We start from the raw sequence: 27,997 nt of genomic DNA on the forward strand, positions 1-27,997 counted from the left end.
GAGTAGGCAGTTTAAATGGTTTGGCATGGACTAGATGGGCCGAAGGGCTTGGTTCTGCGCTGTAGTTTTCTGTGACTGTATGACTTTATGACATCATGGTCAGGATAGCCATGGTGGGCCGAAAGGCCTGTTCCCATGCTGGCCTGATCTATATGCTATTTGGAATGTAATTACTATTTGGTGACATGGTGGCGCGGCGGTGGGCAAACTGGTTTACAGCACCCTGCGATCGGAAGATCGGGATTCGATTCTCACCCACTGTCTGCAAGGGGTTTTTACATTCCCCGTGGGTTTCCACTGGGTGCTCTGGTTTCCTCCCACATTCCAAAGATGTACAGCTTAGAGTTGGTGAGTTGTGGACGTGCTAAGTTGGTGCTGGAAGCACTGGCGACACTTGCGGGCTGCCCCCAGCACCTCCCCGGGCTGTGTTAGTCTTTGACACAAACTACACATTTCCCTGTATGTTCCAATGTACGTGTGACAAATAACGCTATTCTTTAATTTCATTATGATCTTGCACTTTATCATTTACCCACACCACACCTTTTTCAGTAGCTTTTACACTTCATTCTACATTGTTGTTGTTTCGTCTTGTTCTATTGCAATGCACCGTGTAATGATTTGATCTGTATGATCAGTAGGCAAGACAAGCTTTTCACTGTGTACGTGTGACAATAATCAACCAGTTCCAATTCAAACGGTGATGGTTGTCTGTTGTGTCTGACAATGACAGGAGACTTGTGCAGGAAAGTTTTTAAAGTGGAAAAACCATTGCACTGGGGCAGTTCTGCTCGCTTGACCTCAGAAGTCACAAACTGTGGTGTTCCTTGATTGGATGACCGTGACGTCCTTTGTGTCTCGTCATGCTCTTTGCTCTCCACGGAGCATTGCTGGACGATCCCGGCTGTTGTTTCCCTCTGGAGATCTCATCCGCCCAGTCTGCCAGAGCTGACTTTTGCATGCTAGGACAGACATGCCCCTACCTCACCGGGATGTGACGCCTGCAGGACACCCTCGCCTGGTTTAGCCACCTGTCGAAGCAGTGTACCGGGGTGTGGCTCCTGTCACATGCAGACAGCTACTTGGAGCCACAGGTGAGATACCAGTGCAAATACAGGCTGGCTTGGTCTTGTGAAGTGCAGCTTGTGAAGGGACAACTAGTGCGTATGTCATTAAAGAGTTAATGCTAACGGTCTCAGTGAAAAGGTTAGTACAAATGATCTGTGAAACTGAACCGGGTTAATGAAAACCAAATTAATTGGGGTTACAGCCAAAGCAATGCCCCACTGAATAATTAAACAGTGAAACAGGAGGACTGAACGTGTTGTTGATGCAATGCGGCTAATTACACAACATAGTCTTCAAGAAATGTGCCCAAACAGAAAGTGATCATCATTGGAGCTGCAGTAGGTGTGACAAACTTTGGTGTTTAATTAAATTGGGTCTATGGTGTATTCTTAAAATAGTTTTCCTTTGAAAATGCAGAGCTCAGCTTACACTGTTGTTAGGGACTGTATCTACCGTAGCTTGGAATAGAATAGAACCTTATTGCCATTGCTCAAGACAACGAGATTGCGGTGCTACTCCAGTCCATGCAGAACAGATATTTACAAAGCATGTGGGATAGCTTAATTTTAAAAAAAACACCCAGGCTCACTTCAAACAAGAGAAAATGTGCAGATGCTAGAAATCTGAGCAACAGACACAAAATGCTGAATGGAAAAGGGTACAGTCAATGTTTCAGGTCTTTTTTCCATGGATGCTGAGTTCCTCCAGCATTTTGTGTGTGTTACACAGGCTCACTTGTTCCTTTACACAAGAGATTCTGCAGACACTAGAAGTGACACACTTATATAACATGCTGGAGGAACTCAACAGGTCATGCAGCATCCATGGAGGGAGATGAACAGTCAATGTTTCCGGCCTCATTCCTTCATCAGGACACTCGTTGCTTTGATGTTTTCAGCAATAACCACTTCATTTTTCCCCTTTGAACTTTATTTTTCTTTTTCAATATTTTTATTAATTTTCTACATAGGACAATACAGAGTTCAAGAAAAAAGAAATATATCAAATACATTATACTGAATTGTACATACAAACTCCTTACTCTATATTCATACAAATTGATTAATTCATAATATTGAAATATAGTAAATTTATTATATGGAAAAACATTTATTATATGGAAAAAAATGAACTTTATTTTTAACATAATTCTTTCCCTCCTCCGTATGCCCTGGAGGTAATGTGTTGAGGCAGCAGCTTGCATTAACAATTAGTATTCATGGGACTCACTCAGTCTTCATCATGTCTTGAGTGAGACTGATGACTTTCCGAATCAGGATCAGAATCAAGTTTTATATCACTGGCCCTTGTCACAAAATTGGTTGTTTTGCAGCAGTGCTACATTGCAATACACAATGATAAAAACTGTAAATTACAATAAGAAGTATATAAAAAAATTAAATTGAATAAGTAGTGCAAAGAAGAGAGGAAAAAAATACCGAGGTAGTGTTCACGCGAATCTGATGGCAGAGGGGGAGAAGTTGTTCCTGAAATGTTGAGTGTGTGTCTTCAGATTCTTGTCCCTCCTCTCTGTAGGAGAGCACCTCTGATGTTGGCATGAGACTGAAATGTGAGAGGGGAAAAGATTTCAAAGAGCCCCGAGGGGTAACTTCTTCATGCAGAGGTGTGTATTTGGAATACGTGGCCACCTCACATCAGCCATCACTGCCTGGGTTGGTGCAGCACCCTCCCACAGTGTACAAAAACTGTAGTGAACTGTCAGGACAGCGGAAAAGGTCATCGGCTGCAGTCTACCGTCACTGCAGCACTTGTATGTGTCCAGGACAAAGAAACCGGTAGGAGAGATCACTGGGGACACTATCCAGCCTGTAAACTGTGTCATAGGGCTAGTAAAATAAAAACTTCACACCATCTCAAAAGTTAATTCCACACGACAGTTAATCATTCTCGTTAGCCACCCTCTGTCTAATACCTCAGTCACTGCACAGTAAACACTTCAAACCACCTTTTATAAAGCTGGACATTGTAAATACAGGCTGGTATTTATGTATTTATGCACATTTTATTCTATATCCATACTTCAACCTCTAACTTTATTTTTTATTTAATTCTTTATTTTTATAATTGTTGGATGTTGTTTTTTGTTACATGTTGCACCCTGACCAACACAGCACACCAAATTCCTAATACATGTAAATGCATATGGTAAGTAAAGTTGAACCTTGATGCTTGAAAACAAACATTTAAAAGACACTTCGATGAAAGCATGGATAGGAATCTTCAGAACAGCGGGTTCTTTTTTAACATTTAAGAATAAATTGGACAGATACATGGATGGGAGGTGTATGGAGGGATATGGTCTGTGTGCAGGTCGGTGGGACTAGGCAGAAAATGGTTCGGCACAGCCAAGAAGGGCCAAAGGGCCTGTTTCTGTGCTGTAGTTTCTATGGTTCTATGGTTCTAACAGGGGTTCCCATTCTGGGGCCCATGGACCCCTCGCTTAATGGCATTGGTTTATGGCATAACAGAGATTGGGAATCGCTGCTTTAAAGGGATATGGTCCAATGCGGGTAAATGGGACTAGCTTAGATAGGCATTTTGGTCAGCATGTATGAATTGGGCCGAAGGGCCTGTGGCCTTACTGTATAAATCTGCGACTTTATGACTCAAAATCCGTACAGAACAGCAGAGCAGGAGAAGTGCATAAAGGCCCTTCAGGCAGTTCCATCTTTAAATGTGATCACGACTGATCATCCGTCTCAATACCACGTCCCTGTTCATACTGCGTTATGTTGTAGAGAATTCAACAGCTTCTGTGTTTTCCTTTCTCGGTCCTAAATGTCTTAATCTCAACCCTGTACTCTGAGACTGTGACCTCACACTCTAGCACCACCTTGGCCAAGGTAAAGGCCTGGGCAAGGTTGTATGAAAAACCAGCAGTTGCCCATGCTGCAAGTCTCCCCTCTCCACGCCACCGATGTTGTCCAAGGGAAGGGCATTAGGACCCATACAGCTTGGCACCAGTGTCATCACAGAGCAATGTGTGGTTAACTGCCTTGCTCAAGGACACCACACGCTGCGTCAGCTGGGGCTCGGACTCACAACCTTCAGATCTCTAGTCGAATGCCTTAACCACTTGGCCACGTGCCCACACAACACAAGGAGATAATGTTGCCCAGATCTTGGAGCTTCGCTTTGAGGGGTTGATAGTGTTGAATACAGAGCTGTAGTCAACGATAGGCATCCTGACATGTACAGCTTTACTGTCCAGATGTTCCAGGAGTGAGTGAAGAACCAATGAACTGGTATCTGCTGGTGACCCATAGTGATGGTAGGCAAGCTGGAGCAGATCCAAATCGCTCCCGGGGCAGGAGTTGATGTGCTTCATCACTGAACTCTGAAGATTCTTCACCGCAGTGGAAGTAACTGCTACTGGACAATGGTCACTGAGGCAGCTCACCACATTCGGGTACAGCTGAGGCCTGCTTAAAGCGGGTGGGCACCCCAGACTGCTGAAGTGAGAGGTTAGAGATATCAGTGATCAGCACAGGTCTTCAGTACTTGGCCAGGTACCAGCTCTGGGCCAGATGCTTTCCATGTGTTCACCTTCATGAAGGATGCTCTCATGCTGGCCCCTGCGGGCCCCTTGGTTAATAACAGGGTCTATGGCACGAACGATTTGGGAACCCCTGCTCTGTGTCTGACTGTGGGGGAGGCCAAGTGAAGATGCAGTATTGAGCGACGGCAGTACAGTTGACGTAGATGGGTCTGTAGACTCCCCGCCCCGCAGCTGAGAACATCAATCTCACTCGGCAATGCATCCCCCCCCAGCCATTAGCAATCGGTGAGTTAGTAACAACTGATGATTAGAAATAAATAAGTCAGTGAAAAAAAAGAAAAATTGACGGGAGATTAAGCTTTATTTGTCACATTACATCGAAACATACAGTGAAATGCGCCTGTTGTGTCATCATTTGCAAAGTACTGGGAGCAGCCCACGTGTGTCGCCATGCCGACATAGCACGCCCACAACTCACGAACCCTAGCCCGTATGTCTTTAGAATGTGGGAGGAAACCAGAGCACCCGGAGGAAATCCAGACGGTCACGGGGAGAACGTATGAACTCCTCACAGCCAGTGGCGGGATTTCATCACCGATCTGTTGCTCTGTAAAGTGTTACGCTTACTGCTACACTACCATGGCAGTTAGTGGGACTGATTCTTTGCAGCGTATTGCTTTTTAAAGAGACACTGACAGGGAAAATCACTTTTTAAGCATCCCAGGAGAATTCATTACCACAGAGTATTACCAGGCTCTCGTAGGCTGAGTATATTTCTTGCAGCTTGAGATTAATCCACCAAGGAAAATCAAGGCTTGCCTTCCCTGTAGCAGCTCTCACAACCTCAGGGCGTCCAGGAGCAGATGCCAATCAAAGAGGAGACGCCTGAAGAGGGTCACTGTTGTTGGCAGGAAATGTGGCAATCAATTTTCACAGCTGTAACTCCTATAAAGAGCATGTTATCTGTGTTAGTGATGTCACTGCTGTGATAGAAATATGAAAAATGTAAACGTGAAGAATCGGAGTCGTTTATTTTAAGGCCATAAGGCACAGGAGCAGAATTAGGCCATTCGTCCCTTTCACTTCTGCTCCACCATTTGACCATAGCTGATTTATTTAACTTGCCGGCCTCCTGTCTGTGACCTGAAGGATTATAGTCTTGGGTCCCATGCTGCCAGGTTCTAAGCAGTTGTTGCCCTGCAGCCGTTGGACTTCAGGACCAGCATCACTTGCCTCAGTGCCGAACTGGCTCCCTGGCCGTGGCCTGCAGCCTCTGGGCTCCCGAGCCGGCATCACTTGCCTCAGTGCCGAACTGGCTCCCTGGCTGTGGCCTGCAGCCTCTGGGCTCCCGAGCCGGCATCACTCGCCTCAGTGCCGAACTGGCTCCCTGGCCGTGGCCTACAGCCACTGGGCTTCTGGACTGTCTTTACGCACCTCAGCGCTGAACTGGGTCTGTGGCTATGGGCTCACTTTCGGGGACTCTGTGGTTCATGTTCTGTGAATTATTTGTTTTTAATGATTGCACAATTTACTTTTTTTCTCGCATTATGGATATTTGTTCTTTGCTGTGTGGGGCTTTTTTTGAGGACTCTGTTGTGTATCTTTGTTTTGTGGCTGCCTGCAAGAAGATGAAGCACAACTTTGTATATGATAACATACTTTCATAATAAATTTACTTTGAACTTTGAACTTAACCTTTGTTACCCTTAACATAGACGAATATCATGAAATTTGTTGTTTTGTGGCATCGGTACAGTGCAAGACATAAAAATTACTGTGAGTTACAAATAAAAACATTATAAAAAATGAAGAAATCAATATTGAGGTAGTTTTCATGGAGTGCTCAGAAATCTGAAGGCACAAGGGAAGCAGCTGCTCCTGAATTGACCCCTCAAACGCGTACTGGGCTTGCTTATTTATTTCATTTAGTGAGATGCAGTGTGGTCCTTTTTGCACTTTGAGTCATGCCAACCAGCAATCCCAAATTTAACCATAGCCTAATCATTGGACAATTTACAATTACCAATGAACCTACCAACTGGTACATCTTTGAACATACAAACTCCTATCAGTGGGAATCGAACCCCGGTAATGTAAACTGTTCAAAGGTTTCAAAGGTACATTTAATGTCAGAGAAATGTATACAACATACATCCTGAAATTCTTTTTCTTCGCAAACATCCACAAAAACAGAGTGCCCCAAAGAATGAATGACAGTTAAATGTTAGAACCCAAAGTCCCCTCTCCAGCTTTCCCTACTCACATATAAGCAGCAGCAAAGCTATGATTCCCCCCCCCACCAGGAAAAAAAGCATCGGCACCCCCCCCCACCGAGCACTCAAGCGTGCAGCAAAGCATCAATAAAGACACGGACATGCAGTACCCCAAAGACTACTCGTTCACACAGTATTCGATATACCACAGGCTCTCTCTCTCCCTAATAAGGGAAAAACAGGTGTCCCTGTTTCACAGTGAGAGGGGAGACATAACAAACAACTTGTCGATTTATGATGTTACAAGTCAGTTGCGTTGCTTCTTCCAATCTCTGTGCCCAAAGAACTCGGGTCTCTGGCCACACAGCCAGCAGCCAGCGCACTGCTTTCAATCTTCCGTCTCCCACGACACACCAATTTCCTGCAGCAGCACCAGCCTTGAGTCTGCCCGCCTCCAGAGCCAAGAAATCCTGGAGGCCTGAAGGCCTTCTAGGCCGCGACTTTGGCATATTGAATAGCAACCAGTCGTGAGGCCTTGAGAGTGAGTCTCATTCTCGTAAAGAACCGAAGTCAGTGTGTAACTCCAGGTCAGGGTCTTCAAAAGAACCCTGAAAGGGAAAATAGAGGTATTAAAGATGGATGCAAGCAAAGGAGTTATCGTTAGGCGCCATTGTTTTCCTAAGTGTTGTGCTAACCACTACACTACCATGTCACCCAATGGCTGATCTGAAACCCCAACTAATCTTTCATGCATTTACGCTAACATTAGCAAGCCTCCTCAACCTTCATGCTCCTTTTATTTGCCTCCCCCATGAGTTGTCATACCTGCATTCTGGTCTCCAGTGTTTCATACGGTTACCTCTGCAGGAGTCTCTGTATTCTCCTTCCATTCAAACACCTATCATCTACACTCCCCACTGACTTCACAAAATAAATAAAATAATCAAATGCCCTCTCAATCACTCTTCTCCACTCTTCCATCATTAGTGTTGTGTAATTATTTCAGTAATATTGTAAATATATTCTTTGATTAAGCACTTCTCGCTGTTTATGCAATGCATTGCTGATTATATATAAAAGTATGTAAATGGCATACGTCATCATGCTGCCACATCATGTACATGCACGCCTTGCTTAAAGTAAAAACAAAATAAGACTCGTATCTCTTGGCTCCTCTGTTTACATTTCAATTAGTTTTATGTTTTGGAGTTACAAAACGTAACAGTCAGAAGATGGAAAAGCTTGAAAACACCAGGCTCAAGGACAGCTCCTATCTATTCTACAGTTATAAGACTAGAACAGATCTCTTATAGAGTGAAGATGAACTCCTAAACTCTCAATCTCCTACATCATGGTCGTTAGATCTTATGTGTCCACCAGCACTGCACTTTCTCTGTAATTGTAACACTAGATTCTGCATTTTACCTCTGTGTTACCTCCATGTACTTCTGTTTTGAACGTTTCATCTGTATGGATGACATGCAAAATCAGACGTGAATTCCACTGGCAAAGCCAGCATGTATTTGCCGTTCCTCATTGTGATGGTGAATCGTCTTTATAACCCCCTGTGGTCCCTCTGGTGTGGCTACACCCACTGTGGTGTTTCAAAGGGAGTTTCAGCATTTAGACACTGTGATTATGAAGGAATGTTGATGTACTTCTCAGTCAGAATAAAATATATACTTAGTACCCACTTTATTAGGTACCTTCCGTTCATGGTCTTCTGCTGCTGTAGCCCGTCCACTTCAAGGTTCAATGTGCTGTGCATGCAGAGAAGCTCTTCTACACACCACTGTTGTGACACGTGGTTATTTGAGTTACTGTCGCCTTCCTGTCAGTTTGAATAAGTTCGGCCATTCTCCTCTGACCTCTCTCATTAACAAGGAGTTTTCACCCACAGAGCTGCCACTCACTGGATGTTTTTTGTTTCTCGCACCATTCTCGGCAAACTCTAGAGACTGTTGTGTATGAAAATCCCAGGGAATCAGCAGTTTCTGAGATACTCAAACCACCCGTCTGGCACCAACAGCAGTCAATGTCACTTAGATCACGTTTCTTCCCCATTCTGATGTGTGGTCTGAACATCAACCGAACCTCTTGACCATGTCTGCATGCTTTTATGCATTGAGTTGCTGTCACATATTTGCATTAACGAGCAGGAGCACAGGTGTACCTAATAAAGTGGCCACTGACTGTAGCTCTTTTTATCTCCTCAAGGGCTCTGTGGTGTTCAGGCAAGGTTAATCATCAAGTCGTAGAGTCATACAGTTTGGAAACAGGTCCTTCGGCTCCGCTGGTCACTGCCGGCCAAGATGCCCATCTCAGGTATTCTGTGACCCACGGGTTTCTACAGGGATAGAATAAAGTGGAATTAATGTTTTAGATTGAAGACCTCTGTCAGAATAAATGCTGTCTGACCCTGCTGTGTGGTTCCAGCAGTCTCTAGTTTTAATTCAGATTGACAGCGTCTGCAGTCTTTTGATTCGAACCAAGGCTGGTATTGGTTTACTCTTCTCACACGTACTGAGATAAAGTAAAAAGCTTGTCTTGCGTACTGTTCGTCAGGGTCAGCTCATTGCACAGTGTGCTGAGGTAGAACGGAATTTAGAATAAAGTGCAACGGCTACAGAGAAAGTACAGTGAAGACGGATGATAAGGAGCAAGATCATAACATGGTAGACTGTGACGTCAGGAGTCCATCCGTACCGGACAATCATTCAATGGGTAGAAGCTGCTTTAAGCCTGGTGGTGTGTGCTTTCAGGTCCAGTGGGAGGGGTGAAATACAAAAGCATGAAAGCACAGAACACCAGCTTCTGGGGTGGGTGGAGTCTTTGATTGTGTTGACCGATTTGCTGAGGCAGTGAGAAGCATAGACTGAGTCCATAGAGGGGAGGCTGGTCTCCACGATGGGCTGAGCTGTGTCCACAACTCTCTGCAGCTTCTTACAGTCTGAGGCTGACTTGTTGCCGTGGAACGCTGTGATGCGTCTGGAGAGGATGGGAGAGGCCTCTGAACCTGGTGGTACATGCTTCCAGATTTTTTTATCTTCTGCTTGACGGGAGAGGGGAAAAGAGAGAATGCCTGGGGTAGGCGGGTCTTTGATTATGTTGGCTGCTTTACTGAGGCAGCGCGGTATAGACTGTCTATCAAAATACTGCAGAGAGACCATAAGACCATAAGACAAAGGAGCAGAAGTCAGCCATTCAGCCCATCGAGTCTGCTCTGCCATTTTATCATGAGCTGATCCATTCTCCCATTTAGTCCCACTCCCCCGCCTTCTCACCATAACCTTGGATGCCCTGGCTACTCAGATACCTATCAATCTCAGCCTTAAATACACCTAATGACTTGGCCTCCACTGCCACCTGTGGCAACAAATTCCATAGATAGGTGAACCAGTGGAATTCATTGTCATGGATGCTGTGGAGCCCAAGTCATTGAGTAGATTTAAAGCAAAGATTTAAGTAGGTTCTTGGATAGTCAAGGTGTCAGAGGTTACAGGGAGAAGGAGGACGCATGGGGTTAAGAGGGATAATAAATCAGCCATGATGGAATGGCGGAGCACACTTGATGGACTGAATGGCCAAATTCTGCTCCTATATCATATGGTCTTACACCCAGTGTTGAAGTGCTCTTAGTTATCTGGTATTTAACACTCAACACACACTCTGCAGTCAGTCCACAGTCAAACATTCCTCCAAGACAGCAGTACGTGCTCTAACATTACAGTGAAATACACTCAGTGGCCACTTTATCATGCATCTCCTGTGCCTAATAAAGTGGCCAACGAGTCTACGTTCATGGTCTTCTGCTGCTGTAGCCCATCCAATTCAAGGTTCAATGTGTTGTGTATTCAGAGATGCTCTTCTACACACCATCATTGTAACATGTGGTTATTTGAATTACTGTCATCTTGACCCAGTCTGACCATTCTCCTCTGACCTCTCTCATTAACAAGGCATTTTCGCCCACAGGACTGACCGCTCACTGGATATTTTTTTTTTGTTTTTGCACCATTCTCTGTAAACTCTAGAGACTGCTGTGCGTGAAAATCCCAGGAAAGCAGCAGTTTCTGAGATACTCAAACCACCCCATCTGGCACCAACACAGTCACTCAGATCACATTTCTTCCCCACTTTGATGATCGGTCGGCTGAACAACGACTGAACCTCCTGACCATATCAGCACGCTGTTACGCATTGAGCTGCTGCCACATGATTGGCTGATTCGAAGGTTCTTTATTTAGAGATTTCTCTTTTCTTTCAGACTAAGTTGCTCAGAGAATTTTTAAACGGATCACAATAGAAAGATATGCAAATTGTTTGAGAGGTACCTAACTGATGAACTATTACTTGGATAATATCTCGTTCCAAGTGGACTCAGCTCAACACATCACGGCCATTTCACTCACGTACTGCCTCGAGAAGGCCTCGCCCATCATCAAAGATCCCCACCTTCTGAGACATGGCACCTTTTTGCAGCTACCGTCAGGCAGGAGGTACAGAAACTTACACAAAACGCTGGAGGAACCCAGCAAGTCAGGCAGCGTCTGTGGAGAGGAATAAAGTGTCGACGTTTCGGGCTGACACCCTTCATCAGGACTTGGAACCAGAATAAGAAGGTGGGGCTGGGGAAGGAGTACAGACGAGCAGGTGGCGGGGAAGATCAGGTGAGTGGGAAGCTGGGTGGATGGCTGGTAGAGGTAAGGAGGAGGAGGAGTCAGATAGGAGAGGAAAGTGGACCAGGGTAGAAATGGAAGGAGGAGAGGCACCAGAGGGAGGTGATAGGTAGATGAGGAGAAGGGAAGGGATAAAAGGGAAGTCAGATTAAGGAATGGAAAAAAAAAGAGAAGGGGGTGGAGGAGGGGAGAAAGTCAGAGAAGTCAGTCTTCATGCTGTCAGATTGGAGGCTACCTAGGTGGAATATGAGATGTACACGAACAATGGGAGTGAGGCAGTCCAGGATAATCCAGACACCAACGGCAACATAACTGTGCTAAAGCAATGATTCATACCTACCCCTTCCAAACAAACATTCCTTATGTGGCCTTGTTGGGTCTGTACTTTGTTTCAGCAAGATTTCTGGCCAAAATTCTATCCCAGATTCTCCACAGTTTTATAAAATATTTAGTCTTTTTGTTCCTTATAAACTGATTCAATTTCTAAGATGTCAAACAGCTGCCAAGTTTTTATTTAAATGCTTCTTCAATTTGTTAATGTCTTAAATGAATTCTGTGCCTGCCAACAGTGCTGGTTGGCATTGATTTCCTGATGTGGAGTGGCTGGGGTAAAATGATAGCTACATTTTATACTTTCCTTCTCAATTTATTTATTTTCCTGTTTCTCATGAACTCCTGAACAAGCACTCAGCTCTGGCACACATTAACGATCTTATTGATTCGCTTTACCAAGGATTCTTTGCTATTAACTTTCCTTGTATCTTTATATTTCAGCAAAGGTTGACAGACACAAGTGGAGCACACAGTATGGAGAGAGCAGAACGTTGTTAAAGAGAGCCGCTGCTGGGGATAGTTCAAAGTTCAAAAGTAAATTTATTATGGAAGTACGTACATCTCGTCATTTATTACCCTGACATTCATTTTCCTGCAGGCATTCACAGTGCTCTTCATAATAGAAAAAACTACATACAATCAAAGACGGACTAACAGTCAAGGCATCCATTAGTCTTGCAAGACCATGGATCTGCGCCTGGGAAGTCTTCGCTCTCCAGGTCGCAGGCCTGGGCAAGGTTGTATGGAAGACCAGCAGTTGCCCATGCTGCAAGTCTCCCCTCTCCACGACACCAACCTTGTCCAAGGGAAGGGCATTAGGACCCATACAGCTTGGCACCAGTGTCGTAGCAGAGCAATGTGTGATTAAGTATAACACATTGCCTTGGCTGGGGCTCGAACTCACGACCTTCAGATCACTAGTCCAATGCCTTAACCACTTGGCCACGCGACGGACTAAGAACCAGTGTACAAAAGACAACGAATTGTGCAAATGCAAAAAGAAAAACAAAATAATAATAATACTTAAATAAATAATAAATATTGAGAACATGAGTTGTAGAGTCCTTCAAATTGAGTCCCTAGGTTGTGGGAACAGTTTGGTGACGAGTCAGGTGAAATTATTCCCACTGGTTCGAGAGTCTGATGGTTGACGTGCATTAACTGTTCCGGAACCTGGCGATGAGCCCTGAGGTTACTGTGATGCTATTACATCTTGGGGCATCAGTGTTCAGATACCATCTGTAAGGAGATTGTACGATATCCCTGTGACCTTGTGGGTTTCCTCCGGGTGCTCCAGTTTCCTCCCACAGTCCAAAGACATAGGATTTAGTAGGTTAATTGGTCATTGTAAATTGTTCTGTGATTAAACTAGAGTTAAATAGGTGGGTTGCTGGGTGGTGAAGAGCTGGCAAGTGCCTGTTCTGTGTTGTATCTTTAAATAAAATAAATAAATACTACAGACAAGGGATATAGATAGGGTAAATGCAAGCAGGCTTTTTACCCTGAGGTTGGGTGGGACTACACTGGAGGTCATGGGTTAAGGGTGAAAGGTGAAATGCTTAAGGGGAACGTGAGGGGAAATTTCTTTACTCGGAGGCCGTGACAGTGTGGAATGAGCTGCCAGTGCAAGTGGTGCATGCAAGCTCGATTTCAATGTTTAAGAGAAGTTTAGATAGTTACACGGATAGAAGGGGTATGGAGAGCTATGGTCTGGGTGCGGGTAGATGGGAGTAAACAGTATGGATGGTTCAGCACAGACAAGATGGGCCAAAGGGCCTGTTACTGTGCCATACTCTTTGATGACTCTATGACTCTACACACAAAGATGGACAAGCAACCAAAGTGCAAAAGACAACGAGGAGGAGGGAGGAGAAGATGGCGGTGCGATGCAGCACGCGCGGCCGTTCCAAATGATATCATATGTGTTAACTAGGATGCCGTGCACAATCCTGATTTGATGGAGACAGGCGTGAGAAGCACGGAAGAACATCTGGAGAAACTTCTGAAATGCCCGCTTCACTGCCGCTGCTACTGTGCGATTGAGAATCTCCGGAGGGGAAGGCCCCAAATCCTCGGCTTTGCCTATTGCCGGGGCTGGGGTCGAAGCACTCGGCAGAGATGGTGCTCGGTGCTCGGTGCTCGGTGTCAGAGAGCTGGTCGGAGGCTCAGAGTTTTCGGATGGTCTCGGAGTCGGACTGTGGTCGGATGCTTCCGGGATGCTGCATCGGCAAGTTGGCAGTGCTGGAGGTTCACCGTCTGCGTGAGATAACGGGACTTTCGAGAGACTTTGAGACTTTTTTTTACTGTGCCCATGATCTGTTCTTTATCAAATTACGGTATTGCTTTGCACTGTTGTAACTATATGTTATAACTAAGTGGTTTTTGTCAGTTTTTCAGTCGGTTTGTCTTGTATTTCTGAGATATCATTCTGGAGAAACATTGTATCATTTCTTAATGCATGCATTACTAAATGACAATAAAAGAGGACTGCGTGTCCTCTAATCTAAAAAAGGTGATAAACTGAGCAAAGATGTACAAAAAGGAAATAATAATAATAAATAAGTAAGTAAGTTATTTATAATACTGAGAACATGAGCTGTGGAATCTGTAACTTGTGGAGTCAGTTGAGTGAAGTTACCCACACCGTGATGGTTGAAGGGTGATAGCCATGGTGGAAGTGGACAGAGTGCTGGTGTTTAAGAGGCATTTAGGCAGGCATACTAACGTGCAGAGAATGGAGGAATATGGACTACATGCAGGCAGGTAGACTTGTTTTACTGTGGCATCATGGTCAACACACCAACTTTTATCGACGACCATAAAAAGCATTCAGTCTGGATATGTAACAGCTTGGTACAAGTTTCAAAGTTCAAAGTAAATTTATTATCAAAGTAACTATATGGCACCCATATACCACACAGAGATTCACTTTCTTGCTCTGCATGAGACCACAAGAAATGGCAGAGAGCTGTGGACATCTCTCTCACAGGAGCCAGCCTCCCCTCCACGGACTCTGTCTATACCTCGCTACCTCGGTAACACAGCCAGCATAATCAAAGAGCCCACCCGTCCTGGATAGTCAAAGCAACACGCACAATATGCTGGAGGAACGCAGCAGGTCAGGCAGCATCCAGGGAGAGCAATCGACATTTCAGGCCGAGACTCTTCTTCAGAACGGGACAGCAAAGGTCGGGAAGACGGAATAACAGGTGGGGTGGGGAGGGGGAGGACTACAAGATGACGGGCGATAGTTGAAGGCAGGTAAGGGGGAGGTGGGAGAGGGGATGAAGTAAGAAGCTGAGATGTCATAGGTGGAAGAGGTGAAGGGCTGGAGAAGCAGGAATCTGATAGGAGAGGAAAGTGGACCATGGGAGAAAGGGAAGGAGGAGGGGCACCAGAGGGAGGTGATGGGCAGGAGAGGAGTAGAAAAGGGGTAAGAGGGGAGTCAGAATGGAGAATGGATAAAGAGAGAAGGAGGAGGAGAAAATACTGGTGGTTAGAGGAATCGATGATCATGCCCTCTGCAGTTTTTTTTTGATGCAGTTGATCAGAATTTAGTGTTTAAGCAATTGCCTGAATGCTGTAACGGAACTCTGCGAAAGGGCCCCCCTTGTCAGCTGCAGGCTCACTACACTGAAAAGAATTCCCAACACGGAATGGCTTTCGGCAATCCAAGTGCCATGTTCAACTTGGTGGAAGTGATGAAAGGTAGTGTGAATGACACCAGCCCCAGGTAAAGCATGTTGACTCTCATCACGTAAACCCAAGCGCAGAATGAATTGCAATGTTTGGTTGCTATGCCAGACCAGGGGACCATGCCAAAGAAAAATCACTTTTATTTCTTAGGTTCTCTGCATCTTGCAGTCTTGTTCCTGAATCTCTGTTCCAGCCTCTCCTCTTATGGTGTTTATTTCTCCTCCCTCCCACCGAGGGTGGGAAATGGACCAAACGAAATGTGGAATCCATTAAATCACTGGACATTTACTAAAGACTGCAGGGAATTGGAGACTGCAGCTGACTCATTAACCACTTCTCAGCCTTCTGCACTGGGCCTCGCACTTTCAAGACTGCTCAGTTGCTGAAGACTCCTTGGCAGCCCCAGGGAAGATGTTGACATCCCTGTTAGTTTTGTTTCCTTCACCTTGTAATAGGCTGAGTTTTCAAATCAGTACAACTTGTTAACAGGCTATTAGTGGCACAGTGGGACTTATTTCCCTGAACACCAGGTTTCCTGCATGGCTGATAAAATCACACCAACGTTCCTCACAAATCCTGGCCTTCACCTTCTTTTCTCTTTTTTTGTTCTCAATGTTTCATTCCCTCTTCTTCTCTCTATCTTTTTGTTTATTTATCACTCTTGTTCTTTTTCTTTCCCTATATTCTTCACTTTCTCAATTTTCTAGGAACAGCATCTTCCCCTCTGCCATCAGGTTTCTGAAGGGTCCATGAACCCAAGCTCTTTTCTTGCATTACTAATTTATGATACATATACACATACATATATTCAGTGACCACTTCATTCGGGTCACCTGTACAATGGCTTGTTAATGCAAATATCTAATCGGCCAATCACATTACAGCAACTCAACCCATAAAAGCATGATGATGATAATGATAATAATAATAATAATAATAATTACTTTATTGATCCGATTGGGCAATAAACGTCGTCAAGAGGTTCAGCTGTCGTTCAGACCAAACATCAGAATGAAGAAGAAATGTGATCTAAGTGACTTTGACCGTGGAACGATTGTTGGTGCCAGACAGGGTGGTTTGAGTATCTCAGAAACTGCTGATCTTCCTGGGATTTTTCACACACAACAGTCTCTAGAGTTTACACAGAATGGTGTTGAAAATAAACATCCAGTACGTGGCAGATTTCTAGGCGAAAGGGCCTTGCTAATGAGAGAGGTCAGAGGAGAATGGCCGGACTGGTTCAAGCTGACAGGAAGGTGACAGTAACTCCATGAACCAAACGTTGCAACAGTTGTGTGCAGAAGAGCATCTCTGAATGCACAATATGTTGAGCTTTGAAGTAGAGGGGCTACAGCCATTTTATTAGGTACAGGAGGTTTATTTATTTATACAGAGATAAGCGTGGAATAGGCCCTTCTGGCCCTTCAAACCATGCTGGCCCAGCAACCCACGACCCCAATTAACCCTAAACTAATCACAGGACAATTTACAATAGCACAGTATACAGTATGTCTTTGGACTGTGGGAGGAAACCAGATCACCTGGACAGGAGCCATGCGTTCCACATGGAGGATGTACAGAGACTCCTTACAGAATGGTGCCGGAATTGAGCTCCGAGATCTGGATTGCCCCAAGCTGTTATAGTGTCGCAATAGCCACTACGCTGCCGTGGGATCCCACCCATCCATCCAGCATCCTCTTTGACTTTCTACCATCAGGCAGGAGACTCTGATGCATAAAGACAAGCACGGTCAGGATGGGAAACAGTTTCTTCCCTCGGGCTATGAGGCTTCTGAATTCCCTGCCGCATCGCATTTGAAGTGTCATCAGTTAACCTGTTCTGTACCTGACAATATTTACTTTACGCACTTCACTTTGTGTTGGCGCATGGCCAGATATTTAAGGTGTTCGTCTAGTGATCTGAAGGTTGCTAGCTCGAGCCTTGGCCGAGGCAGCGTGTTGTGTCCCTGAGCAAGGCACTTAACCACACATTGCTCTGTGACGACACTGGTGCCAAGCTGTATGGGTCCGAATGCCCTTCCCTTGGGCAACATTGGTGTTGTGGAGAGGGAGACTTGCAGCATGGGCAACTGCTGGTCTTCCATACAACCTTGAAGTGAAGACTTTCCAGGCGCAGATCCATGGTCTCACAAGACTAACGGATGCCTTTTATTTATTTTATTTAGAGATGACATTTACATTTATTGGTGACATTTACAGGGATTATTGAATATAAAGAATATAAAGGGCACAAAGCATCTTTGAGGATCCCACAATCTCCTTGACCTGCAACCATCAAGGAAGGAGGTTCAGGAGCATCAAGACCAGGACTGCCAGACAACATTACAGCTTCTTCCCCCAGGCTGTGGAACTAATGCCAGACAATGGTTTCATCATGAAAACAGAGATCACGTAAATTTTGAATTATATTTAATTAACTTAATTGTGGTAATATTTTATGTGCTGTGTGTGATATATGTATTGTGAGTGCACCGTAGACTGGAGGAACATTGTTTTGTTTAGTTGTATATGTACAGTCAGATGACAATAAACTTGAACTTCATTGTAACTTAAATAATGGAGGTGGTTGAAGGTACCTCCACTCCCTTACCAGATAAAACAAACTTAATCAAACCATAGAACATAGGAAGTTAAGAGGCTCAATCTTCAAAAGATTTGAGTCTCTGAACTGGTGCTTTCTTTGTTTTGTTCAGTTTAACTGATGTAGAACACCATTTAACCATCAAGGTGTGGGTGGCAGGCTGTCATTTTGTACGGGAAAAAAAAGGTGGCTTAAGAACTTGATGTTAATCCAGTTTAGTTTAACATCAGAATGGTGGAAGAACAGAGAGGTCTTGGAGTCCAAGGCCATCGATCCTTCAAAGCTGCTACACAACTTGCTAGAGTGGTTAAGTAGGCGTTTGTGTGTTGGATTAATCAGGGGATTGAGTTCAAGAGCTGTGAGGTAACGCTGCAGCTCTACAAAATGCTGGTGAGAGCACATTGGAGTATTCAATTCTGGCCACTTCATTATGTAGCATATTTATTTACTTATGTAGAGACACCCACAGCTCCAATCTGCTAATTAAATTTGCCGACGACACCACATTGATTGGCTTAAATAAATAGGAATAACTAATGAAAGCATGAATTAACAAGATAAAGAGTCCTTAAAGTGAAATCATTGGTTGTGGGAACACCGGAAATAGATGAGTGTAATTATCCACCTTTGTTCAAGAGTCTGATGGTTGAGGGGTAGCAACTGTGCTTGAACCAGGTGGTGTGAGTCCTGAGGCACTTTACCTTCTGCCTGATGGCAGCAGTGAGAAAAGAGCATGGCCTGGACGGTGAGGATCCTGCTTTCCTATGGCAATGTTTCATGTAGGTGTGCTCAATGGTTGGGAGGGCTTTACCTGTGATATACTGGGCCTCTCAGAGGCATTGTTGTTCCCATACCAGGCCTTAATGCAGCCAGTCAGTACACTTTCCACCACACATCTACAGAAGTTTGTCAAAGTTTTTGATGACATGCCGAATCTCTGCAGAGGCGCTGTCATACTTTCTTTGCAATTACATTTACATGGTGGGTGTTGGCGCGTGGCCAAGTGGTTAAGGCGTCGGTCTAGTGATCTGAAGGTCACTAGTTCGAGCCTCAGCTGAGGCAGCGTGTTGTGTCCTTGAGCAAGGCACTTAACCACACATTGCTCTGTGACGACACCGGTGCCAAGCTGTATCAACCCTAATGCCTTTCCCTTGGACAACATCGGTGGCGTGGAGAGGGGAGACTTGCAGCATGGGCAACCACCAGTCTTCCATATAACCTTGCCCAGGCCTGCGCCCTGGAAACCTTCCAAGGCGCAAATCCATGGTCTGACGAGACTAACGGATGCCTATATAAAATACTTGGTTTATTTACATATAATTCATCTGTAGGTTTTATCCTTACTTTCATAAGTTATATGTGTGTTATGTATACTACAGTGCTTTACACCCTGATCTGGAGAATCATTTCATTTGACAGCATGCATACATAAAATTAAATGATGGTAAACTTGACTTGACTTGACTCTATCTATCTGTGTGCCTCTCTCCCTCCCTCTTTCTATACATCTATCTCTCTCTAACTCACTGCGTGACTCACTCCTCACGGTAGGAGGAGAAGATGGCGGTGGGACGCAGCTCGCAGCAGCCACTCCGGTGGTGATGTCTGTTGTTTGTAAAGTAGGGTGCCGTGCACAATCCTGATTTGATGGAGACGGACGTGAGAGCACGGAGGAACATCTGGTGAAACTTCTGAAATGCCTGCTTCGCTGCTGCTGCTACTGTGTGATCCAGAATCTCCGGAGGGGAAGGCTCCGAGTCCTCGGCTTTGCTTGTTGCTTGGCAGCCGGGGCGGGGTCAAAGCACTAGGCAAAGGATGGTGCTCGGTGCTCAGTATTTGAGGGCTGGTCAGAGGCTCGAAGTTTTCGGACGGACTCAGAGTCCGTCGCGGTCGGGTGCTTCCAATGGTGTTGCATCGGCAAGTTTGCGGCGCTTGGAGGTTCATGGCAGGGAGAGTTTCTCCCTTCTACCGTCTGTGTGAGGTGATGAGGCTATCGGGACTTTGAGACTTTTTTTTACCGTGCCCATGGTCTGCTCTTTATCAAATTACGGTATTGCTTTGCACTGTTGTAACTATATGTTATAATTATGTGGTTTTGTCAGTTTTAGTCTTGGTTTGTCCTGTGTTTCTTGTGATATCATTCTGGAGGAACATTGTATCATTTTTTAACGCATGCATTTCTAAATGACAATAAACGAGGACTGAGTGTCCTCATAATCTAATCTAATCTAAACTCTCCCTTTTTATCTCTCCATCTCTTTCTCTTCATCGGATGAAACACATTTTAGCTGTTACATGTTAAATCTTTGCAGTTCCCTAACTGAAAACCTTTCTTCTGACCTCATGCACTCTTCCAGCCCATTGTTTTATTTGTCCTTCGCCCTCTACAGCAACCCTGGAACTGACACTATTAGTTCCATTAATCATTTTAGACATTTCAGTTTTGGTTGCCAAAGCACACATATATGTTAATCATCACATTGCAGAAGTAAAGCTTGCAAAGATGAAAGCAGGAAAGATATGGAGGCTTGACAGAGGATGCAGAAGGGGCAGCCGCAAGTGCGGCCACACACTCTGTGACAACATCGCATGTCCAAAATGTTCAGCAGAACAACCCAGAAGCAACAAAACAACAACAGCAAAAACAAGCTGCATTCCTTCCCCCACCCACCCACACGCAGACACAGTCCTTTAACCCCAGGGCAGGCCTCCAGTCTTTAGTGGACTCTAACTCGGGCCTGCGGACACCAGGCTTCGATCTCCCCACTGAGCTCACAAAGACTTGCAGACTTGGCTCTGGGCCACCAGCCTGGACTTCTGGATGCGGGCCAGTCCGTCTCAGAGAAAGCCCTCCCCGTCACTGAGTTCATCTACAAGGAGCACTGCTGCAAGAAAGCAGCATCCATCATTAAAGACCCCCACCATCCAGGCCAGGCTCTCTTCTCACTGCAGCCATACAGGAGCCATACACCACCAGGTCCCACACCACCAGGTTCAGAAACAGTTATTATTCCTCAAACATCAGGTCCCACACCACCAGGTTCAGAAACAGTTATTACCCCTCAACCATCAGGTCCCACACCACCAGGTTCAGGAACAGTTATTACCCTACAACCATCAGGTCCCACACCACCAGGTTCAGGAACAGTTATTACCCTACAACCATCAGGTCCCACACCACCAGGGTCAGGAACAGTTATTACCCCTCAACCATCAGGTCCCACACCACCAGGTTCAGGAACAGTTATTACCCCTCAACCATCAGGTTCCACACCACCAGGGTCAGGAACAGTTATTACCCCTCAACCATCAGGTCCCACACCACCAGGTTCAGGAACAGTTATTACCCCTCAACCATCAGGTCCCACACCACCAGGTTCAGGAACAGTTATTACTCTTCAACCATCAGACTCCTGAAACAGTGTGGATTACTTCACTCACGTCAACACTGAACTGATTCCATAACCTACAGACTCAGTTTCAATGTCTCTACAACTCGTGTTCTCAGCAATATTTATCTATCTATTATTATTTTTATGTACTTGTGCAGTTTTTCTTCTGCATATTGATTGTTTGTCAGTCTCAGTGTGTCATATTTTATTGATTCTAATGTATTTCTTTGTTCTACTGTGAATGCCCAGAAGGAAATGAATCAGGGCGAAGTATCTGGTGGCATATACAGTACATATTTTGATAATAAACTAACTTTGAATTTTGAGGCAGTATATTTTGTTCATGCTTTCCCTTCTCATATGGTTGGTCTCAATTGTTGATTAGTTGCACTCCTGTGAAGGTCCTTGGATTCACTAACGCCGCTATAAAAATGCTCTAGATTGTTGCTGAGGGAATGCACCCAACACGACAGAGTGTAATTGCACTACAGCAGATTAAAGACTCTAACAATGCCACACTGAGAGGTGATTCATGTTTCACACTCATGCAATTTCATTAAAATGGAAAGAACTGTCACTTGAATTGGAAAGGAAAGTTTATCTAATGGCAAAGATTAAAAGGCAATTTTAACAAATAACATCTAACTCTCCCCCGCCCCCAGTACATAATGAGCCTGTTGTGTAAACAATACAAGGTTCTTAAATCCAATATCGTGTTTCAGCTGTTTTCTAATACAGATTCTGCTATAATGAGGTGACCAGATCAGAACACGGTATTTACTTCGAACACAAGAGATTCTGCAGATGCTGGAAACCCAGAGCAACACACTGCGAATGCTGGAGAAACTCAGCAGGTCAGGCAGCATCTATGGAAATGAATAAATAGTCGACGTTTTGGGCTGAGATCCCTCATCAGCACTGGAGAGAAAGGAAGCCAGAATAATAAAATGGGGGGAGAGGAAGACATACAAGCTAGAATGTGATAGATGAAGCCAGGTGAGTGGAGGGGCGTGAATTAAGAAGCTGGGAAATGATAGGCAGAAAATGTGAAAGACTAGAGGAGATATGAGAGGAGAGTGGATCATGGGAGAAAGGGAAGGAGGAGGGCTACCGGGGACAGGTGAGGAGAAGAGGTAACAGGGGAGCCATAGTGTGGAGTTGAGGAAAAGGGAAGGAGGAGAGAGAAAAATTACAGGAAGTTGGGGAAATTAACGCTCATGCCAACAGGTTGGAGGCTACCCAGACATAATATGAGGTGTTGCTCCTCTGACCTGGGAGCTGCCTCATCATGGCAGAAGAGGAGGCCATGGACTAATACATCTGAATGGGAATGGGGATAGGAATTACAATGGTCGGCCGCTGGAAAGTCCTGCTTCTTGCAGATGGAGCGAAGGTGCTCAGCAAAGCAGAGCCCAATCTAGGTCACCTCCCGCCAATGTCGAGGAGGCTGCTTCGGGAGCGCCGGGCACAGGATCCCAGCAGGTTCACAGGTGAAGTGGTGCCTCACCCGGAAGGAGTGTTTGGGCCCTGAGTAGAGGTGAGGGAGGAGGTGAATGGGCAGGTATAGCGTTTAAGTAACTTGCAGCAATACGTGCCAGGAGGGAGATTAGTGGGAGGGACGTATGAGCAAGAAAATCACAGAGGGAACGATCCCTGCAGGAAATGGGGGTCAGGTAAAGATACAGTATATTTGGTGGTGGATTGGTAGATTTTCATTGATTCTATTGTACTTTTTGTTCTACTGCAAATGTTTGCAAGAAAATTAATCTCAGGATAATATCTGGTGACTTAAATGTAGATTGACAATAAATTTACTGTGCTTTGAATTTTGAACTTTTACGCCATGGACATTTCAAGTTGACTCCAAAATTTGTTATCCAGCCAACATCTTTGTAAGTTGATTCGCCAGTCCTCTGATTTGAACTGAATTCTGATGCTGGCTGCTTGGAGGCTTGAGTTAATTGTTCCCTGTTTCACTCTGGCAGACATTATCGTTCAGTTGGAAGTGTCCTGGGACAAATGGTGCAAGTGTGGGAAGGGACGTTCTGTCCAGCTGCATCTCCGCCACTGGTTCCAAAGTCTCACTTTCACCGGCGGGGTGGGGGGGGGTATTGCTGGAATGTTTTACTGTTGGATAGCTGTAAAATGGCTCCTTAGGGTTGTTATAGCCGGGGGTGGTAATGAGGACAAGCTCCCACTACATATTAAATGCTCCCAATGGCCTATGTCTCAAATTTGCCTCTGACGACTGTCTTCACATGTAGTTTAGCTACTAAGCCCAGAGGAACCATTTCTACTGACATGAGAAGGGGCAAAGGTGGGTTACTGGTGCCTTAAAAATGTTTGCTTTAGGCAGATAAGGCTCGGCAGCTCATCTAGGAGAAAGAAGACTCTGATCTCAAACCTCTGTTGCCTTGCGACTGTACCCACTCATGGGGAGGCTTCAGGAGTAAGCCCTGAGGAAGCTGGAGTCTCATGTCGAGTTCAATGCCGACTGGCAACTCCTGCGACTCTGCTTCTGCCAAAGTGCATCGCTCTCTACTGTTTCTTTGGATTCATCAGCTGTGTGGAGAGGGAGTTCCTGCTACGTGGGCAGCAGATTGCTCTCCATATCATACTGCCCTGGTTTGCATACCAGCTTGCGTGCCACGTAGACAGATAGGACACAACATTCATGGTTGACTGGACCAGTGGAAGACCTCATGAGTTGGAACATGTTAATCATTATTTACTTGGAACAAAAGCCTTAGAAAATTATACTTGTTGAAAACCAGACTAGCATTCACTAAATAGGTTTTCAAACTCCTGATTATAGTTTATTTTATCAATGTTATTTAGCTTATTTAAAGATAAAACGTGGAACAGGCTCACCCGACCGAACAAGCTGCACCATCCGGCAACCCACTTATTTATCCTGAGCTTAATCACGGGACAATGTAAAATGGCCAATTAACCTTCTAAACGGTTTGTTAGTTTGGACTGTAGAAGGGAATCAGAGGACCTGGAGGAAAACCTCTGTCATGAGCCCTGGCGTGCCACTGTGGTGTGCCTTTGAGTGTTGGGCTTCCAGGTTTTTCAAGCACCTGTATTTACTAATTGTAATTATTAAGATCAGGCAGCATCTATAGGAAGAGGTACAGTCGAAGGGTCTGGGCCCGAAACGTCGACTGTACCTCTTCCTATAGATGCTGCCTGGCCTCAGCATTTTTGTGTGTGTGTGTTGCTTAATTAAGCCCCTGGTGCTTTCTGTTTAATCTTGTCAAGTTAATTGTGACTGGCACGGGTTTTCCGCTTTCTATGAGTATTTAATGTGGACTCCCACTAAGTGCTGTTTGCAGAGTCCTTTGTTTGTGGAGAATGATTTGTCTCATGGTATTGCTCCAATGGTCTGTTGGAATTCCCATGCATAACTTGTCCCTACATTGTTTCTGTCTCGACATTGGAGTCTGTAGTTCCTCCATACCTGGGTTCAGTCATTGCCAGCACTCACGGTCACAGAAAGAACATACAAACTCCTTATAGACAGCGCTGGATCTGAACTCCGAACCCCAATGCCCCATGCTGCAATAGCATCACGCTACCATATCAACCTTAACTGTCACTGTGACCTGTCAACTAATGACCTCAGCAACAGAATAAAAGAGCATCATAATATGTTTATTTTAATTATGTAAATTTCTATCAGTCATAGATGTGTAGAACAACCTCAGCAACAGAAATTTCCTTGCAATCTTACAAGTTCTTTGTAATGTTTGAGAGATGCCCCAGTGTTTATGGCTACCATTAACTGGTCACTTGTCTCTTGTGCCGAATTGTAAGGTCTTGGCTCCATTCAGATCCATTCTTGATCTCATTTTTCTCTTCAGATTTGAAGGCAGACTTCAGGATTAATGACAGCGTTCTTCGCAGTGTGGAGGAACCATGGGATCTTGGGGTCCACGTCCACAGATCCCTCAAAGTTGCTGTGCAGTTTGAAAGGGTGGTCAAGAAGGCATATGGTGTGTTGGCCTTCCTTAGTCAGAGGGATTTTTTCCAATAGCCACAAGATAATGTCGCAGCTCTATAGAACTCTGGTTAGACCATACTTAGAGTCTTGTGGAAAAGAGTAAACAGTCGTGATGAAGGGTCTTGGCCTGAAATGTCAACTATTTACTCTTTTCCATCGATACTGCCTGGCCTCCTGAGTTCCTCCAGCGTTTTGGGTGTGCCACTCTGGATTTCCGTCATCTGCAGATTTTCTCATGTGTTCAATTCTGGTCACTTCACTGTAGGAAGGATGAGGAAGCTTTAGAGAGGGTGCGGAGGAGATTCACCGGGATGCTGCCTGGACTAGAGAGCATTTCCTATGAGGATGGGTTGAGCGAGCTAGGACTTTTCTCCACCGAGTGAAGGGTGATGAGAGGTGACTTGATAGAGATGTACAAGATAACAAGAGGCGTAAGTAGAGTGGAGAGCCAGAGACTTTTCTTCCAGGGCAGAAACAGCTAACACGTGGGTGCATAACTTTAAGGTGATTGGAGGAAAGTGTGGGTGGGGAATATTGGGGTAGATGTTTAACACAGAGGGTGGTATGTGCGTGGAATGCACCACTGGAGATGTTGGAACATCTAAGAGTCTCTTAGGTGATAGAAAAATTAATGGTAATGTGGGAGGGAATGCTTATATTGATCTTGGTGTAGGTTAAAGGGTTAGCACAACATTATGGGCCAAAAGGCCTTTACTGTGTTATTTTATGCTTTATGATGCATGTTCTCTCCTCCCCTCCTGTTCAGCAGAAGATACAAAGGCCTGAAAGCACGTACCTCATAGCTCGTGCAACTTCTATCCCACTGTTATAAGCCTAGCATACTGTCCCCTGGTACAATAAGACGGACTCGTGACCTCACATTCTACCTCGTTATGTCCTTGAATCTTATTGGCTGTCTGCACTGCACTTTCTCTTTAACTTTACACTTTTTTCTGCATTGTTATTAATTGGCCTTGCACTACCTGACGTGATGAAATGATCGGTATCAATGCATGCTGAACAAAGTGTTTCACTGTATCTCAGTGCATGTGACAATAATAAACAGTTTTACCAATTTAAATCCATTCCTGGACAGATGTCTCTCTGATCTCCTCCACCCAATCTGCTGGAAGAACCCAGATAGAGAAGGAATTATTCATGTTTCAGTTCAAAACCCTACATCAGGAAACAAATCAAGTTCAGCGGCTCCTCTACCTTCTAGAAATTAATAAGTAATGGGAGCCTACCAGCCAGGCCATGCTCCTCTCTCGCTACTATCTTTGAGCAGGAGGTACAAAAGCCTTATTTCCCACACCACTAGGTTTAGGAACATTTAATACCCTACATCTATCAGGCTCCTGAAGCAGGTGTGGATAGCTTCACTCACCTCAATTCTGAACTGATCCCATGACCTACAGGCTCTCTTTCAGGGGATCCAGATGGGAATTGGGAAGAGAGTGTGAGGCTGACGCTGCGCAACTCTCCCTCACTTAAATCCGAACCACGCGCTAGTCTCGACACCATCATAATGGCGTCGAGGTCCTCATTGACGTTGATGATGGACGAACACTATATTTTCCTTTGCACAATTTCTTTTTTTGCACATGGGTTGATTGTCAGCTGTTGTTTATTGATAGTTTTTCATAAATTCTATTATTTTTTTTAGTTTTCCTGTAAGCACCTGCAAGAAAACAACTTAATTCTGCTCCTATGACATATAGTCTTTTAATCTAATTCTATTGTCAAGTATATGTGATTTGATGCTATGCTGATAACATTAAAATATAAATGAATTTTAAAAAATGTTTTTCTTCTTACTGCCTGTAACGCCGCTGGTGTTTAGACTCTCCATCTCAGGCAGCGTTCAGGGCTTCCTTCCTTGTGACAATAGCTTCCTCTCGGTTTTCACTCCTGTCAGTCATGCAAGTCCCGGCTGGAGACTCGGGTATACCATCGCACTCAGATGTAGAAGGATTCTTCATTGCTGTTTCTGTAACAATTTTGTTTTACCAGTCAAGGTTGTTAGCCCCGAGCTTGAACCCCCAACCCTGAAGGACCGGTGGACCACTCTTAGTCTGACCTCTACCCTTTGACCTATTTGGCACGGGTGACCCTACCAAGAGTCAAAGCATAAAGTCGTGACTCCAGGCAACACAGCTCTCTGGGTCATTGAGGCACACAAACCTCCCAACCACAACAGGGTTGTGGTTATCTTGGAGGTTTTAAAGAAAAAATACTAATGTTAAAATGTTCATGTTAACAATAACATTCCAATCTTATCTAGGTCTCTCCATAATTTTAAACACTTCCATAAGTTGACCCCTCATTCTCTGACATTCCAAGGAATAATGACTTAACTTGGCCAACCTCTCCCTATAACTCAAGCTTCTCCGCTTCTCGGGGGAAAGATCTAAAAAGCACCCGAGGGGCAATTCCTTCGCGCCAAGAGTGGTCAGTCTATGGAACGAGTTTAGAGGGAAATGGGTCA

At 44.9% G+C, this 27,997-nt stretch overlaps 1 protein-coding gene across 8 annotated transcripts in view; it reads left to right on the forward strand.

Moving 5' to 3' along the window:
- The window catches only part of LOC134355783 (uncharacterized), a 131,786-nt gene extending 111,406 nt beyond the window's left edge, over positions 1–20,380 (forward strand). For 3 of the 8 annotated variants that reach the window (XR_010020197.1, XR_010020198.1, XR_010020203.1), the window contains one exon: positions 12,255–12,861. Coding sequence is in view for 2 of the 8 variants with exons in the window: in XM_063066176.1 (XP_062922246.1) it covers positions 12,255–12,364; positions 13,639–13,746 (218 nt within the window). In the remaining 6 variants the exon portion in view is untranslated. Of the gene's footprint in view, positions 1–9,018; positions 9,127–12,254; positions 12,862–13,638; positions 14,283–17,729 lie in introns of those variants that run through there. The other 5 variants (XR_010020201.1, XR_010020199.1, XM_063066176.1 and 2 more) reach the window with 3 other exon arrangements.
- Positions 20,381–27,997: the final 7,617 nt, after the last annotated feature.

This window comes from Mobula hypostoma, chromosome 13 (genome assembly GCF_963921235.1).
Source record: "Mobula hypostoma chromosome 13, sMobHyp1.1, whole genome shotgun sequence".
Taxonomy (NCBI): Eukaryota; Metazoa; Chordata; class Chondrichthyes; order Myliobatiformes; family Myliobatidae; genus Mobula; species Mobula hypostoma.